Source organism: Gopherus evgoodei, chromosome 6, assembly GCF_007399415.2.
Source record: "Gopherus evgoodei ecotype Sinaloan lineage chromosome 6, rGopEvg1_v1.p, whole genome shotgun sequence".
Lineage (NCBI taxonomy): Eukaryota > Metazoa > Chordata > Testudines > Testudinidae > Gopherus > Gopherus evgoodei.
The window spans coordinates 35,798,412-35,817,485 of NC_044327.1; the positions used below are offsets into that span (position 1 = coordinate 35,798,412).

The 19,074-nt window shown below is 41.0% G+C and overlaps 1 protein-coding gene across 4 annotated transcripts in view; it reads right to left on the minus strand.

The window, feature by feature from the left end:
• CEP78 (centrosomal protein 78) overlaps positions 1-14,157 on the minus strand; it is a 52,146-nt gene extending 37,989 nt beyond the window's left edge. For 3 of the 4 annotated variants that reach the window (XM_030567247.1, XM_030567248.1, XM_030567245.1), the window contains exons 1-6: positions 13,997-14,044; positions 13,493-13,676; positions 7,533-7,815; positions 6,765-6,940; positions 6,159-6,231; positions 5,417-5,520 (exon numbers count right to left, since the gene is read on the minus strand). In XM_030567247.1, the coding sequence (XP_030423107.1) occupies positions 5,417-5,520; positions 6,159-6,231; positions 6,765-6,940; positions 7,533-7,785 (606 nt within the window). In that variant the 5' untranslated portion in view covers positions 7,786-7,815; positions 13,493-13,676; positions 13,997-14,044. Of the gene's footprint in view, positions 1-5,416; positions 5,521-6,158; positions 6,232-6,764; positions 6,941-7,532; positions 7,816-13,492; positions 13,677-13,996; positions 14,045-14,103 lie in introns of those variants that run through there. The other variant, XM_030567246.1, reaches the window with a different exon arrangement.
• Between the last annotated feature and the right edge of the window lie 4,917 nt (positions 14,158-19,074).

Genomic DNA, 19,074 nt, shown 5'->3' on the forward strand with positions numbered 1-19,074 from the left:
TAATGAATTGCACTCGAATGGCGTTCTTTGGACAGTTGGCCTTGATATGTCCCAGTTCATTACACTTAAAGCATCTTCCATCTGATGGGTCACTGGGTCAAGGTGAGTTACTGGAGACTGGTGAGGTGGAAGAATAGGGCGTCTGTGGCTTTACTTGGGTTGTATGTGGAGTCTTTGGCTGTCCTCGGTTGTAGGGTTTATGGTCGGTGTGCCCCCTGGGGTATTCGTTCCCCTTGACCGTAGCTTTCTTGCTTTCTGCCACTTCCATCCATCTGGCTCCAATCTCCCCCGCCTCAGCGAGATTTTGGGGTTTTCCATCTTGTATGTACTGTGTTATGTCCTCAGGAACACCATCCAAGAACTGATCCATTTGTATGAGGAGGTGCAGTTCTTCCAAGGTTTTAACATTGTGTCCTGATATCCAGGCCTCATAATTTTTCCCAACGTAGTAGGCGTGTTTGGGAAATGACACATCTGGTTTCCACTTTTGGGTTCTGAAACGCCGACGGGCATGATCCAGGGTTATCCCCATTCTGTATCTGGCCTTGGTTTGAAAAAGTTTATAGTCGTTCATGTTCTGCTTAGGCATTTCAGCTGCCACCTCTGCTAAAGGTCCACTGAGCTGTGGCCTCAATTCTACCATGTACTGGTCTTCAGGGATGCTGTACCCAAGACCGGCTCTTTCAAAATTTTCCAAGAAGCCCTCAGTGTCATCACCTGCCTTGTAGGTGGGAAATTTCCTGTGCTGTGGAACAATCATTGGCGCAGGGTTGTTAGGGTTGGCTGTGTTTTGCTTAGCCTTTTCTAATTCCATGGCCTGTCAGTGGGTTTCCCTCTGGACTTCCAGCTGTTTTTGGTGTTCTGCATCTTTGGCGGCTTGCTCTCTTTTGTAAGCTGCCTCTCTTTCTCTTTCTCTTAGCTCCATCTCTCTTTGTTTTATTTCTAGTTCCTGTAGTTTTCCATATCTCGCCTGTGGTCGGCGTCTTTGATTTGTTCTTCGGCCTCAATTTTTGTCTTGTTAGGCATGGTTCCTGTTTTCTTGTGTTGGGGTGCCCTCCGGTGTTTATCTTCTGAACTGCAGGCTCTGTTGCCTTCTGGGGTCTGCCTAGCAATAGTGCCTTTTTCCCTTTCTTCCTAGCTAATTGTTTTCAATGTAAAGTAAACCAGAAAAACCACTTTATTTGCATGTATATAGTGCTGGTAATGACTCTCAATGGGAGTGCTATTGTCACAAAAGACCTGTTTGTCACAGCTTAATGGTTCCTTGCTTAATATGCAAGCCAAAAACTGCAAGAGAGAGCAGAAAAAAAAATTCTCTCTGGTTCCCTTTTAAAACCAAACTGTTTCTCTCTGCTAAAAAGCCCCTAGCAGAGAAAAGAAAAATATAATATTCCTACTGGCTTCTGGATTCTATCTTTCCCACCGCAGCCACCATGTCATAACTTAGTCCCAGATTTGGACCTTAGCGTCCAAAATATGGGGGTTAGCATGAAAAACCTCCAAGCTTAGTTACCAGCTTGGACCTGGTACTGCTGCCACCACCCAAAAAATTAGAGTGTTTTGGGGCACTCTGGTCCCCCCGAAACCCTTCCCTGGGGACCCCAAGACCCAAACCCTTGAGTCTCACAACAAAGGGAAATAAATCTTTTCCCTTCCCCCCTCCAGGTGCTCCTGGAGAGATACACAGAAGCAACTTCCATGAATCTAAGCAGAGGGAGTCCACCCTCTGTAATTTCAGTCCTGGAAACAAAAGCACTTTCCTCTTCACCCAGAGGGAATGCAAAATCAGGCTAGTAAATCTAACACACACAGACCTCCCCCTGACTTCTTCCTCCCACCAATTCCCTGGTGAGCTGCAAACCCAATTCCCTGAAGTTCCCCACGAAAGAAAAACTCCAACAGGTCTTAAAAGAAAGCTTTATAGAAAAAGAAAGAAAAATATATACAAATGGTCTCTCTGTATTAAGGTGACAAATACAGGGTCAATTGCTTAAAAGAAATATGAATAAACAGCCTTATTCAAAAAGAATACAATTCAAAGCACTTCAGCAATTATAGACATGTAAATACAAAAGAACATATAAATCCCTATTTGATCTTTGGTACTCACAACTGGGAAACAGAAGATTAGAAAGCAGGAAATAGAAAAACTTCTCATCCGAGAGAGCATACAGGCAGAAGACAAAGAACTCAGACACAAAATTCCCTGCACCCAGAGTTGAAAAAAATCCTGTTTCCTGATTGGTCCTCTGGTCAGGTGGTTCAGATTACTTCTTTCCAGGTGAAAGAGACGTTAACCCTTAGCTATCTGTTTATGATAGACCCCCTCTTAAATATATTTTAAAAGTGTTTTTAAAGTTATACCACCATTATAAATGCTGGAGGCAAAGCAGGTTTTGGAGTGGAGACTGACAGCTCATGACCTCCCCGCCATGTAATAACCTCACAACCCCGAGAGGTCCCAATCCCTATTTTGAGAACCTCTAGCCTAACCAAACCAAGGCTAAGGGGAGATATGATTATTCCTCTGATATATTTATAGAGAGCAAACACCAGGGAGGGAGAGAAGTTATTTAAGTTAATGGCCAGTACTGGCACAAGAACAAATGGATATAAGCAGGCCATCAATAAGTTTAGGCTTAAAATTAGACAAAAGTTTCTAACCATCAAAGGAGTAAAGTTCCAAGGAGAATAATGGGAAGAAAATCCTAACTGGCTTCAAGACTGAGCTTAAAAAGTTTATGGAGGAGATGGTATGATAAGGTTGCCTACAGTGCAGATGGCCCAGTTGCAATTGCTATTAGCAAATATCTCCAACAGTCAGAGATGGATCACCAGAGGGGCAGGGCTCTGAGTTATTACAGAGAACTCTTTCCTAGGTGTCTGACTGGTGGGTCTCACTCATGTGCTCAGGGACTAACCACTGTATCTGGCGTTGGGAAGGATTTCCCCCCCATATCAGATAGGCAGAGATCCTTAGGGTTTTTCATTTGTCTCTGCAGCATGGGGGGCCGGGTCATTTGCTGGTCTGAACTAGAGAAATGATGGATTTCTTTGTAACACCAAGTCTTTACATCAAGATTTGAGGATTTCAGTAACTCAGCCAGAGGTTATGGACTTATTACAGGAATGGGTGGATGAGATTCTGTGGCCGGCCATGTGCAGAAGGTCAGACTAGATGATCACGATGGTCCCTTCTGGCCTTAAAGTCTATGACAGGCTGGGTGTCAGGGGAAGGGACACTCCATTGTGTTGCCTTCCTCATGATTGAGGATACATAGTAAAGCCTCAGGCTGGGTAGACCGATGCCTCCTGATTTAAAAGGCAGTTGCATTTTTTCCAAAGAATAATCTGGGCTTGTTGCCCATACCCCACAAGGAGCTCTTAAAAGTGTTATTAATTTTGAAAAGAAACAGAGCAAGGAGCTAAGAACAAGTAGAAGTCACAGGAGAACATTTGTTTTTAATATTCTAATTCTGCCTGGATAGAGGGAAGGCTTGACATCTATGTAAATCCAAAACCATCTGTGTGATAAAAGAATTGAAATCAAATTTTGACTATTTTTCTTAGGTCTCTGGAAAATAGGACTCTTAACCACCTGATTTCCACCTGCTGCCAATGAAAACTATAATCTGAGAGCGCAAAGTTATGCACCCCTGAGAGATACTAAGAGCTGCCAACCTGAGCCAATATATTTTCTACCCTGAAATTTTCCTGAACAATTCAGCGGTTTGTAATATTGGGGATGTCTGAAGGGGGTTGGTAGAGAATAAAAATATAAAATCAGCATGTAGGCATATTTTCATCTCTTGGGAACCCTAGGCATTCTAATTTGTATTTGACTCCAAAGCCAAATCAAACAGGGGGGAACAGAGGGGACATCCCTGTCTTGCACCAAGGAGGGGAGATGATGTGATTGGTTACAACAGAAGCTAGGACTAGAGTACAAAAGTCTAATCCAGGAAATGAAAGAGGGACCAAATCCAAATTTTTGTAGAAAGAAGAACAAAGACTTTTTCTACATGTGACAGAACAGTTTTGAAAGGTTTTAATAGTAGGACAGTGCAGAGAAGCTCACGAATGTTGGCTGACCCATGTCTCTTTTGTAAAAATCCTATGTAAGCAGCGTTATGTTCCTCATTTTTTCTAGTCATCCAGGTAGAATTTTAGACAAGTAATCCCAGAGTTCATTAAGGGTATTGGGAAAAAGCTAGCACATTCTTGGGCATCTTTGCCAGGCTTAAAGCTTGACAGAAAATGGGAATTAATTCACTAAAGAAGGTAGAGTGTCTTTAACAAAAGCCTCTGTGTATACTTCAGACAGTCTGGGAGCCAGGCTGTCTTATATTTGGGCCTAAATTTCAGCTAGAAAGCCATCAAGACAATATTTTTAATTATACAGCTCTAATCTAAGCACATCTGTTTTTCTTTCATGCTTTAATAGCTTCCAAATGATCAAATACAGCCCATAAGGGCAAGAGTCCTGATCCAAGCCCACTGAACTCAGTGGAAAGACTTCCATTTTCTTCCATAGGCATTGGATCAGGACCTCAATGCTTGGGATAGAAGAGGAGGTTGTATTGCCAAAAATACAAATACACTTCTACCCCAATATAACACGGCCCGATACAACATGAATTTGGATATAACACGGTGAAGCAGTGCTCGGGGAGGGGCCGGGAGGGCTGCACACTCCGGCATATCAAATCAAGTTTCATATAATGCGGTTTCACCAATAACACGGTAAGATTTTTTGGCTCCCAAGAACAGCGTTATATCGGGGTAGAAGTGTAATTCTCCTTGAGCTACTGATGTGCATAAGCTTAGCTTGTTTCTTTATCAACAAAAAGAAGACAGCAGCTAAAGTGTAGTGCAAACAATTAAAATTAGAATGACTCTTTGTGCTCTCATAGGCCCTAATCTTGGGTGGTATAGAAGCATATATGTAACTTTAAGCATGAAAATAGTCCCAATGACTTCACTGCTTGAAGTTATGCAGATGCTTAAGTACTTTGTTTAACTGGGGCCTAAGTCACCTAATCAAACCAGGATATGTAGAACTATGACTACATTAATGTGCTGAGCTATATTATTGGAGTCTTAAACATTCATATGACATGAACTATTTCTCATCATATAACCTTATATTATTTTCACAGATGTAATAAATAGCCATATATGCATATCTTGCTAGCAGCAGTTCTCACTGAAGAGATATCATCTTAGGAGGAATATTGGGAACCCAATGTGACACTAGCAGTAAATTATACTAGGGCTTTTCCTATAGTATCAGAATGTTATTAATATCAAAATATGTAAATAAATTGTGTTTACATACTAAACTCAGCTATGAATCACAATGTATATATATTATATTAATCCATTTAAATATTTGCCTTTACAAAAGGCAGTTTACCTTTAAGACATTGGCCAAGTGTTCTGCTCCCCGCCAGGTCAAACTACATCCTGTAAAATTTATAGATTTGATGTTGGCTGAGTTTCTCACACTTTGACAGATTGCTGAAGTTAAAAAGATAAAAAAATTGCAGTCAGATAATTTAAATGAATAATACTTACCATGTTTCTTATGGTGGTGTTATAAAGGCAAAATTAGCATTCGGAAAGAACCTAGATCCTTGAATGTAGAACTACTGTAGAAGAGCAAAGTATATTATTTATTTTAAATAAAAATATTTTAACTGTTCCATAACTCTGCATACAAACATGAAATATCTTTAAAATAGGTATATTTCAGAAGTGCTTTATATTTCATGTTAAAGCAGTCTAGATATTCCACTTAATATAAATGCTAGCTAATGTATTTCATGACTTGTAAACATGTATAAAAGGAACTTTTCAACATAAGAGTTTGTTTGCTTGCAGCATACAGTAGGGTACTACTTTATTTCAGTGTGAAGAATGCTCAAAACCAAACACTAAAAAAAGAAAAAGATAGATAGTCACAGAAATGACAAGTCTTGCACTTCACACACAAAATTTCACAATGTTCAAAGTGAACATGATTGTTTTCTGTTATAATCAATAAAGATTTAAATAGGGATGGAACAATGAGATTTTTTTTAAAAAGGTATTTTAAAAGCAGTAACACAGAAGACACAGATCACCGTAGGCTATTTCTTTTAAATTTCAAAACTTACTTTCCAATCCTCCATCTCCAATTGGACAATGTGCTAATGACAAGCTCTCCAAAGATGACGTCTTAGCCAACCCCTTCAAAACAAAAATCACTGAAAACATTTTTTGAAGTGCTTGAACAACAATATTTTAATAGCACATATCTGAAGAAAAAGTAGTGGTCCTCACTCCCACTATGGATCCTTTATGCATGTAGAAGGGCCAGAATGGTGCAAAGGGGCCCTAAAACCCTTATTTGTGTCTGAGGGAGGATTCTCCTAGTGCAGAAACTGTGGAAAATAGCTGTAAATCTGCCTTCTAAGCACTCCTCCTAATCCCCAGTGAAGGGGGCATGCCAGGGTAGTGCTGGGATGACATGTCAGAAGGAGGGCTGCAACAGGCCAGAAAACCTGAAGAGGCTGCAGTAACTTTGAGAAGTCCCCAGATCTGTCTAAGTTACACTAGCGGCCTCTCCAACCCTGAGAATCATCAAGGGCAAAAGAAGCTTAAATCTACCATAGCTCCACCTACATCTGTGGTGGACCTTTAAGAGTGCAAGATAGAATCTCACCCAACATCTTTATTGCTAACTGTATACATCAGGTTTTTTTGTGTATTTGAAGTCTTACCTTTGTTAAAAATATTAGATCTCGCTCTCTTAGAAGCAGTCCCTCAAGTTCCACATTTTTTAGAGCACTTGATATATTCAGACAACCTCTGATGGCTTTACATAATTGAGTAGTCATGTCTTTTGATCGAATTGCTGGAATTCGTCTTCTAAAGTAGGTTTTAGGTCTGTCAGCCCCTAATGAACAACAAAAGTGAATCACTGATAAAATCCAGGTCTCATTGAATCAGTGGGATTTTTGCCATTTAAGTGGGGCCAGAATTTCTCTCTATTTCTTTGTTTTATGATTGTGATATCTGAAGAATTATTCCTTTTTTCCCCATACACACACCAACTGCTATATTGGATCAGAACTGTGGTTCATTGAATCCAGTATCCTATCTCCCACAGAAGCCAAAACTGCGGGGGCGGGGGGAGGGGGAATCCCTTAACTGATATAAATAAACTGGCCATTGGGAAAGTTTTTCCTATACCCAAGAAGTAATGTCTGAAATTTCATTTTTATACCACTTGGATTTTTTTTTTCTAATCACCACCACCTAGTGGACCATTAAAAGGAAATGAGAGCTTCACTAAGTGTCTCCAGCTGATACTATTCATATCACACAATCCTATGTTGTGATAACTCAGCTTTCAACACAAGATTGGTCTATTGTGCTTTAACTAAGAGGACATGATCGTAAACCATTTTTAAAAAACCTCCCAGTTTTCCTGTAATGAATTCCCAACTAGACAGATATAATTAAGATCTCAAGTGTTCATTACAAACCTGATTCTCCAAGACCCTGTTGATGAAAGCTTCTTATTACAATAGAAGTCAAAGTCTTATTATGCCTGATAGCATTCAGAAGTGGTGCCCAATCAGAAGCCTTGAGGCGATCTGCATTTAGCTCAAGAATGCCCTGATTCACATCAGCTTTCACAGTTTTTAGTGGGACAGAGCCTTGAACAGCACAGAGGAATTCATAGTGAGAGTAAAAATCCAAGGTGCTCTGTCTCCTTACTTTGACTGAGTCAATCATTTCAATTCGTGTGCTGAGTTCCTCTCTAAACTGAGGGAGAAAGAAAAAAATAAAAGACAAACTGATTCCACTGAACAGTAGATTTAATGTTACATGCTTTCAATATAAACATATGGGCACACAATATTAAAAAAGCCAGAATAAAGCTTACATTCGAACAATTCACTAAATTCAGCACATATACGAAGACAATATCATTATGTTTAAAGTACTATACCCAACTGAATGAGAGGAAGGAAAGAAAAACCCTTACATTGATACCTTCACAGATGTAGTCAATGTGCCAACTACTATAAAGCTAACCTTTCAAGGCTCCATGTTGCCACATGCTGAGTGCTTCTTGTGGAACCCTCAATGCCTTAAGCTGGTGCTGACTTACGTTCTGATTCAGCAATGAGATACATACAGGGAGATCCTTGCTCCTAGGACTGTTCACGTGTTCCAAGTTAAGCACATGATCAGGTGCTTTGCTGGACAAGAATCTAATCTACTACTACGGGATAGTCCAACTATAGAAAATAATCAAAACCAGAACTTGTCAGTTGCAACCACTGAGAAGCTGCTTCACTGACTGCAGGCAGAACAGAAATTGCGTTTTCTTATTCTAAAAGAATTGGAGCAATCATCTCACTGTTACCCTGTGCTTCCTCTATGTATCAGTCTCTCTCATCTTAGAATGAGAAGAGCTTACGATCTAAGTATTTCTGTTCTGTGTTGGTATAGCACCTACCACAATGGGGCCTTAATTCATGGTTAGGGTCTCTAGCCTGCTGTAACAGGGTGGACAAAAATCAGTGATTTAAATTAAAAAATCCAATTTTTTTAATTGGATTTTTTGGATAAAATGCTTTTTGAGGAAAAAACCTATCTAAAGATAGTTTTAATTAAGATACATTATAGTTCAAAGATATGTCATCATGGAGTAGGGATTATAAACTCTAATTCTATAGTATGAGACAATATATTCATGTAATGTTTAAGAAAAGTTTTGTAAATGAATTCCAATAGCACATGGATTAGGGACTCAATCTTATGGGGTTCCAGGGGCTTCTGTACAGATTATTTAAATTAATCTTTCCATCTACTCAATGGGACTCAGTGCTCAGTCTAGAAGATACCATCAGAGATGCTTAGTTTTGCAGTTCTCAAACTGTGGATTTGTGTCTCCAGAAGTAACATGTTTGTTAACAGCAAAAATGTTTAATAAATAAATACATAAATAATATATAGAGGTGAGAAATAACAGACCTCAATCCTATCATCCCTCCGCAAATTTGTGTATGCACAGTTAATCCCTTACCTCTCTCTAAAAGTGCAAAGTTTCAAAAGTTCAGTGAATAGAACATTGTTGGGGTCAGAATAGATCTGGACAAGAAGAAGTTTGGAGATAAATGTGAGAAGGGAGGGACAGGAAGAAACAAAAGTGAAACTGACTAGACAGGAAAACCTACAATGGCAGCAGGCTGTAAAAGAGACACAATTTGGGAATATTTTAATGAAGTTCCTCTACCTGTGGGTAAAAAAGGCATGCCAGCAAAATGCGAACAATGCAACAAAAAAATGCAAGGCCTGGCTGCCCAAATGAAACAACATCATAAGAAGTGTTTCTTCTCAGGAGGAAGCTGCCTTGAAAATGATGAAAGAAACATGTCTGAACATGCAGGATCTTCAGGTTGATAAACTTTTTTATTTCATAGTTCTTTCTTAAGGACTGTCTGTCTTCCTTCTGGACTATTCTTGAGTTCTCACGTTTGAGCAAAAATATAGTTGTTACTCTATGGTACTACCATTTCAGATGCAGTTGTGATAAAAAATAAATAGCTGAAGTAGGCAGATGTTCCTTTTACAATTTCACCTTTAAAGTAGTCAGTGAATGCAATAAGTAATACTAAATGAGCAGTATGGTAATTAAATAATTGTATTGACTTATTTTGTTTAGGAGAATCCATCCTCAGCATATAGGATTCTGAAGACTATCCACTTTCAAGATCACCATAATTTTCTATAGTTTCAGAGTTATCTGCCAATGACCGTGTTTCAGTCACATCATGGATGTCACATAGCCACAGTATATCACCTGTAGCCAAAAAAAAAAAAAAAAAAAAAAAAAAAAAAATCGCTTTCATCCAGAAACAACCATGGATAAGTTTGTGATAAGAACCAGCAGATTACAAAAAGAGGTAATTGATGAAAAATTTGCCTGGTTTGTTTATGCAACATACTCTCCTTTCCGTATGATTGAGAACCCGCACTTCATTAACATGGTTCAGTCATTAAGACCAGGATACAGTCCACCCAATGGAGCAGATGTCACAGGCAAATTGCTGGAAAGAGTGTATGAAGAAGAAATTGAGCAGTGTGCAAAAGGTCTAGAGCAGGGGTGGGCAAACTATGGCCCACAGGCCGGATCCAGCCCCTGTGGTGCTGTGGGCCCTGCACTGCTTGGGGAAGCGGCCAGCACCATGTCCCTGCGGCCCCTGAGGGAGAAGGGGCAGAGGACTCTGCATGCTGCCCTTGCCTGTGGGCACTTCCCCCAAAGTTTCCATTGGCCAGAAACTAAAAGAGATGAGCAACATGGCTTTAGGAAGGGAAGGAATACTATAGACACAGTATTTACTGGAAGGAACTGAGTGAGATCTTAAAAAGAGAGCTATGCAATGACAGAGTTAAATTACAAGCATTAAAAAACAAATGGGAGAAGCACTATCTGCAGCTTATTTTCTTACAGATATTCTCAATACTCGGTACCAGGGTCAAACCTTAACTGCTGAAGAGGAGGAGTTGGCTACGACATGGACATCCAGCAATCATCCCTCTATAATGCCAACTATAATAAACTTCAGAGCGAAGGGTGAACCATTCAAGAAATATGTGATTGCTGATGATGTTTTAAAGAAAGTCACACCAGTGAACTGGTGGAAGTCACTTAAGCACTTGGAGTCAGAGACTGTTGAAGTGATAATCTCACTTTTAACAGCAGTAGCTTCTTCTGCCGGTGTAGAAAGAATATTTTCTTCCTTTAGACTAATTCATTCCAAATTGAGAAATCATTTGGGACCTGAAAAGGCAGGAAAGCTTGTTTTTCTTTTCTTTTCCAGATTATGAATGAACAGGAAAATGAAAGTGAAGATGACAGAGTTAGCTGCAGAAGCCAATATTTTAAGTTTCTCATGTTGACCTGGCTGACATAGTCTATTTAGTTTTAATTTAACTATTTTAGTTAAAAACAATTTTAACAAAAACAAACCTGATTTTAAAAAACTTGAATGTTTAACTAATTTCAAAAATCCATATGCTTGTTTTGTTAAAATATTATGTTTGCTGTTGAAGAAAACAATCCAGAATACATAACATTGTTGTTTTAGTTAAATAAAACAATTTAAAATGTCTGTCTGGTGATGTTCTCCTAATACAGCATAGCAAGAAAATCTTCCAAATATTAATGATTAACCTGTTGAATTGGAGATATTTATGAAGCCACTGAGAGGTGAACTATCTGCTTCAATTACCTTTGGTAAATGGTATCATAGGGGTAGCCGTTTTAGTCTGTAGCCACAAAAACAACGAGGAGTCCGGTTGCACCTTAAAGACTAACACTTTTATTTGGGCATAAGCATAAGCTTTTGTGCTCTTTACCCACAAAAGCTTATGCCCAAATAAATTTGTTAGCCTTTAAGGTATCACTGGACTTCCCATTGTCTATGATAAATGAAATAACCAAACAAGCATTCATTTTCTGATATAGCTGTAAAATAAATCTGCAACATTTTCAAAATAAATCACTTAAAATTGTATAGTGTGTACTTTCTAAAAATTAAACCTACATCTATCTCTGAGTTGTGAAGAATATGTATTAAGGTTATAACAACCAACAAAAATGCACTTTTATGTAGAAATCCATGACTAAACTGAGTCTTCCTGATTTAAATCAAATCCACCCTGTACCATTATACAAATAATGAGACCAACAAAAGGTTCTGGGACCACCCTGAGATTGGAGATGCTCAGAGGGTCAAAGATTTTAAGAGAGTTATATGAATTTTATACATGAATCAAAACTGAGCCTTGATCTACACTACAAACTTATGTCAGTATAATTATGTCACTACACTGACCAACATAGAAATACCGATCTAACTCCTGATGTAGACAGCGCTATTTTGACAGAAGGACTTCTCCTATCAACATAGCTACTGTCTCTTGGGGAAGTGGAAAACCTACACTGACAGAAGAACCTCCCTGACAGCATAGGCAGAGTCTTCACTAAGCATTACAGCAGTTATGCTGCTCCTGCACTGTAAGTGCAAACAAGCCCCAAGTATCCTGTACTGATAGTACCTACAGAAATAATTTGAAAAAGTGTTTGGAAATGTAAAAGCTGACTAGACAATTTGTGTGTTACAATGACATACTTTGCATATATTACATCTCCATCAAGGCGTGAAACTTGTTTTTCCTAATAGTTCCTCCCGAACTAGAAATTGTGACCAACCACTGCATGAGATTAAGCAAATACTGATGTTAATATGTGACAACAAGTTGATGGTTACACAGACATAGAATATGAACACACTAACCTGGCCTGAAAACAAACAAACACAAGCAAACCTCTATGCTTCCATAACCAATAATACCCAACTGTAAAATCCAACACCATGCCATTACATTGGCTATTCAGAGTGTTAACCACTTCCTCCACTTTTAGATGCAATAATCTGATTTTTTAAGAAAACTATTAGGCATATAAAAGTTACACTAAGTCACTGCATCTCTTGCACAACCACTTTCTCATATTTCTTGCAAGGAAGAGCCAGGAGTAAGCACAGTCTTCCATTTATTTATTTGTAGTCTGTAAGATTCAGGAAGACTTCAAAAACAGGGCACTGTATTTTCACATCTGTTTTACTTACAGCTCAGGCACAATCTAATTAAGAAGCTCCTTCACTGAAAACTACAGCTTTATATGTTTCTTTTGGAAAAACTTACTCGGAAGGATTTGAATTGCCTCATGACAATTATAAGTGATACCAACAAGAAGGAACATAGTCCAACTTTGCTTCCCTTTCCTCACAGACTGGGTGTTAATTTTGTAGACAACATAAGTATATATGTATGGTAAGTGTATCAGGAATTTATTGCCTTGCAGGTTGAAGACATGACGGTAAATGACGGTAAAGCAGACAGTGGGCTATGATGTATTAAACCTCCCAGGACAAGCAGTTTTCTATTATATACTTCCAATATATATTCTATCAAAGACAACCCTAACATTCTTATCACAGATTTCTTTCTGCCACTGGACCTTCCCACCTAGAGTTATCATAGGGCTTGATTTTCACAAGTGCTAAACCTCACAACTCCATCTGCAGTCACTAGATGCTATAGGTGCTCAGGATCTCTGAAAAATGTTCAGAAGTTACATATGCAAAATGCACTCAAAAGCTACCATCCCTGCTGTTAAACAAATGTTTGTCTTTTTCCTTGCTGTTAAAAAGATCCTTATAATACTGTATAGTATGCTGAGTTTTATATCATCAGCAAATAATTGATGTAATAAGATCCAATTACAGAAAACTATTCATGTTCTATGCGTTCAATGAACTGTTCCAAGTAAATCATTTATTAAAGCAGTAGAACTTGAATCTGTATCGTTACGGCAAAGCCCCAAACCCGAATGTGTGTAGAATGGGATCAGGAAGCTACTGACCTCTGCTGAGGCTGATCCCAGCTTTTCTCTCGTCCTGATCTCACAATACGCCCCTCTCGAGAACTATATAAACCTTCACTTCTGAGTTATCTGATTTACTAGCGCCAGCCAGTAACGGAAACAGACTGGGAGCCTTGATTCCAGAGAGTCAAATAAGTCACTGCAACCAAACAGCGAGCGCCACCTGCAAGTTCAAAATCAGTCGCAAATATGCACGACAGACACAGACCCACCAGGACACACATGTGCTCCACATTCAGCGCTGCCCGACATGCGCGCGCCCCCTCACGCTCCCAATAGACGTGGTCACGGCGACACCCCCCCCCCGTCACAGATTTAACCCCCCCGCCCTCCTCGAGCGCTCGCCCCTACTGTCCCCCGGCAGGCCCGTGCCATGCGCCCCCACCTCCCCATAGGCTCTTAGGTACCGCGCTCTCTGCCTCTCCCGCCCGCAGCACCCCATCACCCGCCCAGCCAGCCGCGATCACCGACCCCGGCACCCACCCCCTTTGTAGCTATCAGCCAGCTGCGAGCGCGCGGGGAGGTTTCCTTGGTTTCCCAACCGCCCCTTAACACGTGACTACTGGTGCTCGCTACCCATTGGTTGCTACCACGGTTCAAAATGGCCGCGTCCAAGGAGCGGTTTGTGTAGTTCGGTCTCGCGCGCCGCTACTCTGTAACGTTGCCAGCCGCTCCTGGGCCGAACTTCCGAACCCAAGGGCAGGATCAAAACGTCCCGCGTCGCCGGCTTCCGGCTCCGCTTCCATCCAGAGGCGGGATTTCACCGAGTCCGCTCACACCCGCTAAGCTACGCCCCCTCCCCCCGCGCATCAACTGATCCCTCTCCCCATCCCCATCCCCATCCTGGTCACCTAGCTACACCTCAGCCAACGCTCCGAGGCCGGTACGCCGCCCATTGCCAGGCAGTACGCAGTCCTCCCCCCAGCCTTAGACACCCCGCCGCCCCCTTCCAGCAAGGCCCACCTTCAGTGCAGCCCCAGCACCTACTGCAGGTAAGGGCAGTGTCCACAGCAGAAAGCTTTGTTTCTTGACTCCTTTTCCCATTTATGTGAGGTTGGAGGTGCCCGCCGTTCTTGGCCACTCCGTGGGGTCCAAGGCTTGGGCACGTAGGTGTTGGGATTCCAGTCCTTTTCTCTTCAAAGGACCCATCATCATTTCCTTGGTCTTCCACACTGTTTCTTGGTGTCTTCTATCTCTTATGCTTTCTTTCCTGGTTATTCTCCCATTCTTATCACATGTCCAGCCCACCTCAACCATATGCTTTCAGTGGGAGTCCCAAGTCCATCTTCCCCTTAACTTCTTCCATGGACACAATCTACCTTCCACTTGCCTGCTGTTCTTCTCAGTGTGTTATTTTCTACTACTTGTATCCTTTTTTTTGTCACCATCTCCCTGAGATCCCCCAATTTCAATCCATAGAGTAGGCTGGGACAGACACGCACACAGAGCATACAGTTTTCCTTTGTTTGTTAGGTAATTGCTAGTTCCACAGTACTCCTGCCCCCTTTTTCACTGTTGTCCATGTACATTGGGTTCCTCTTCTCATTTTTTCAAATCTCTGTCTGATGGTACTAAGTGTGTTTCCCATGTACACAATTTTTTCCTCTGCTTTAACTTGCTTCCTGAAACTTCAGTCAACAGCTCTTCTTCTACCTTCCTATTTGCATAACTTGTTTTCTTTGTGTTTACCTTGAAATCATGGTCTTTAAATGTACACCCACTCTGATACCATATTTACCAATTCCTCTTTGTTGTTAGTCAGAAGGGCCAGATCATCAACATACATTAGTTTTCTTTTCCTCTCCACAGGCTTGGTTATCCTACTGAACTCCATAACTAGTAAGAAGTTAAGTGGAGTCAACAAGCTCTTGTCTCAGTCCTGCCACCACATCAAAACTCTGTGAAATTCCATGTACTGTTACCACGCTTAATTCAACACCTCTATCTCTACTTCTTGAAGTCCCCCACCCATTGATCTCAATACTCAAAACACCAGCTGCCACAGAACCAAGTCGTTTGCTTTCTTCACAATCAATATATGCTCTGTTATGCCTTCCATTTATCAATCTTTCAGACTTCTGTCTTATTGCAAATACTGTGTCTATAGTATTCCTTCCCTTCCTAAAGCCATGTTGCTCCTCTCTTTTATCTTCCTCCCCCTTGCCCTTCAGTCTTCCCTCCAGAACTCTCTCAAGGACTTAGAGAGATGCACTTAACAGGGTGATGCTCCAGTAATTTACATCACACTTATCCTTCCAAAGAGGCACAATCAGTCATGTTCTCCAGTCATCATCTTTGCTTGATCCCGCAAATCTATGAAACCGCTTTACTCCAGTATCTCCAACTGCGTCGATCATATCAACTGTTATTTCATCTTCACCAGCTGCTTTGGCATTCATTTTATTTAGTGCTTCTTCTGTCTCCCTCACAGATATCAATACCTTTTGAGGGTTCCTCATAATTGCTGGCAGTTCTTGCACTCACACCCCTCTCTTCTTATTTAACAGCTTTTGAAAATATTTTTTCCATAGCTTTACCATCTCTTTAGGGTTAGTCGCCATACAGTTCCCATCCTTCAACAAAGATCTCTTCATATTTTATGTGTTCCTCTTTTTTTAACCCAAAAAACAATTTCCTGCCATTATGTTCCTCCAGCTTTCTGTTCAATTCCTCTTCACCCTTCATTCTACATGTAACAGGATCCACTGGAGTCAATTCAATAATGGGTTTATGGACATGACAAGTAATGGCTAAAGTAGATTGAAACAGGAGGGAAACTTTGTTGCACCTGCCAAGGAGAAGGGGGAACTGTTGAGGAGCTGCAGCTTATTATCCAAGCCAAGGAGAGGTGAAGAGAGTGTTCCAACACCCCATTACTGTAACACCTGATAACAAACTACAAGTGTTGCCAAGGTGAAAAAGAAGTCATTTTTTATTCCAGATTGTCAAGGAATCTAAGAAATAAAGGTCACAAGTCAAGTGTCTCATGCTTCTGTTTGATACACTTTAATTGCGCGACTCACGCACAACCAAGTTGAGGGCAGGCACAGTTTAGGAGACATGCACCCACCTCCCCATAGGAAAACCCTTACTACAGATATAGCCCTATGAAGATAGGTATTTTTCTTTAAGTCTGTAGCAGATAGTTAGGGAGGAGGGGTTGGGTGAAGGCTTTAGACAGAAACTGTAATGAAGCAGGAACAAAATATTTATTGTACAGTATTAGAAGAAAGTACCTTTCTGAGAGTCTGTACCGTTATCACATAACTTCATACACACTATGTATACATGTGCATTAATCCCTGTTTAGTGAGAAATGCTGAAAATATGTAACCTATGCACTAAGGCTAGGTTTTGCAATTCACTCATGGATAGAGATGCCTGCCTCTTGTGAAAACAATTAATTTACATTTATGGCTGAATTAAATAAGATGTGTGCAGTGCTTTTTATAAATTCCATCAAGCTATGATTCATTACATTGAGCAAGCCTGTGGGATCTGATGAGACAGCTTAGTGTCCTTTGGAAGATAGTGCCATTGATAGAAGAGCTCTGTACTGGAATGGAAAACAGTGTTCGAGTCAATGGCAGATACGTGGCATTCTTTACTATTTCAATGGGAATTCAACAAGGCTGTGTCCTGTCATGGCTGTTCAGCATTCATTGGTTGATGGATAAGCTCAGGAGGCAACTGGTAGTAGCATGGAGCTGAATGCCATCTTGCTTTGCAACCTGAATATATCAGTGACTTTGTCTTGTTGGTTCAGTTAGGTGAACTGCTGGAGCTGATGGCCAGGCAAGCAGGCAGGAAGCAGTGGGCCCTGGACTATATTAATCCAGACAAAACTACATCCCTGGCCGTTACCATCAAGTAGTCTCCAGTTTCAGATTACAACCAGCTCAGTATTAACCTGTCTGGATGGGATATCAAGCTGACAATTGTCATATACTTGAGAAACATCATAGCACTGAAGGATGTTCAAAAAGATTTGGGTGTTTGTATAGCAGCAACCACTGATATGTTCTGTGCCCTTCAGCAGTCACTGTGGAGACACTGTAACATCAAGCTTATGAAGCTGTGGAGTTAGTTATGCTAACTCTGTTGTATGGTAGTGAAACATGGGAATGCTAAAGAGTGGCAGATTGACTTTTCAGTTCTTGTCATCTTTGCAGCTGCTCCATACTGAGTAACAGGACAGGATAGGCAATGTGCATGTTCAAGCCGAACCCAGCAGCCACCTCCATCAGTACTGTTTCAGTTTTGGCAGCTTTCTTGGTATTGATGTATTAGGATGGAAGACTTACAAATTACATAGAATTTTTACTAAGGAATGCCACTACCTGGCTGGCCATTACATGGTCCCCAGAAGCTTTAGTGACATAAGATCACAGATGATGGACAAAGACTGAACATCAGTGGTTCTCAAACTGTAGGTTAGGATCGTGGATCGTGACCTCATTTTAATATTAGACTTGCTGGTAGTCAGGGCAGAAGCAGAAGGCGGAGCTCCACCCCAAGCGGGGCTCGGCTGTCACCTCCTCTCCCTACACCCAGGGCAGTGAGGCTCACGCTGCGGCCCCTTCTGCCCACACCCGGGGCTTGGGCTCCGCCCCAGCATCATGTAGTAACTTTGTTGTCAGAAGAGGATAACGGTGCAATGAAGTTTGAGAACCCCTGAGCTAGACCATTTTAAGCACATAGCTAGAGATTTTGATTCAAGTGGTGCCTGATGTAAGCTGGCCACATCCCTTTGGTATTTGTCTTACTGATGATGTAATATGGGTAAGTGCAATTGCTTATTTTACAAGTTATGTTTGTTGCCTTGCCTAGGGACTGGAGTATCAAAATCTAATGCCAGATATCATCTAAAGTTAAATGAGCTAAAGCCCCTAGAACATTTGTAGAATACTTTGTTTCCATACAGATTTAATAATATTAGACATCAAAATCTTCATCTATCATCAGAAGATAATCTACGAATACAAGTGCAATCTCAGTGCCAGTCCAGTCAGTACCCTGACTAAGAAGCATCCAAGGGACTGGAGGTCACCTGATACTCTGCAAATTGCTTCACCGCCACCTTTTCAATAATTTTAACCAGAAAAGGCAGATGAGATACAAATAGTTGGTCAGACTGCCAACATCAGGTGCTGGTTTGTAGAGTAGAGGCTGTATGGATATTTCCTTCAGAGAAGCTATTAATCAGCCATTCTTTCAGGAAGCGTTGACAATCTGTACCAATAAAGAGGTAGTTCTTCCTTTAAAGCCTTCACTATTCATGGGGTCTGAGCACAAGTCATAGAACAAAATGCTCCCAACACTTGTCATACTTTAGGGGTGCCACTAGCTGAAACACAAGCAAAGAAGACAGTATTTGTCTTCTCCAGAGCATAGGTGCTGGCTTCTTCCTTTCAGCTGCGTGCCCAACCCCTGCTCAGGCTCCATCCCACTCTATCCCTTCACCAAGACCCTACCCCTCTTTCCACCATGCCTCTTCCTGTCCAGTTCCACCCCCTTCCCCCAAGTGCACCCCATCCCCACTCTTCCCCCCAGTGCCTCCT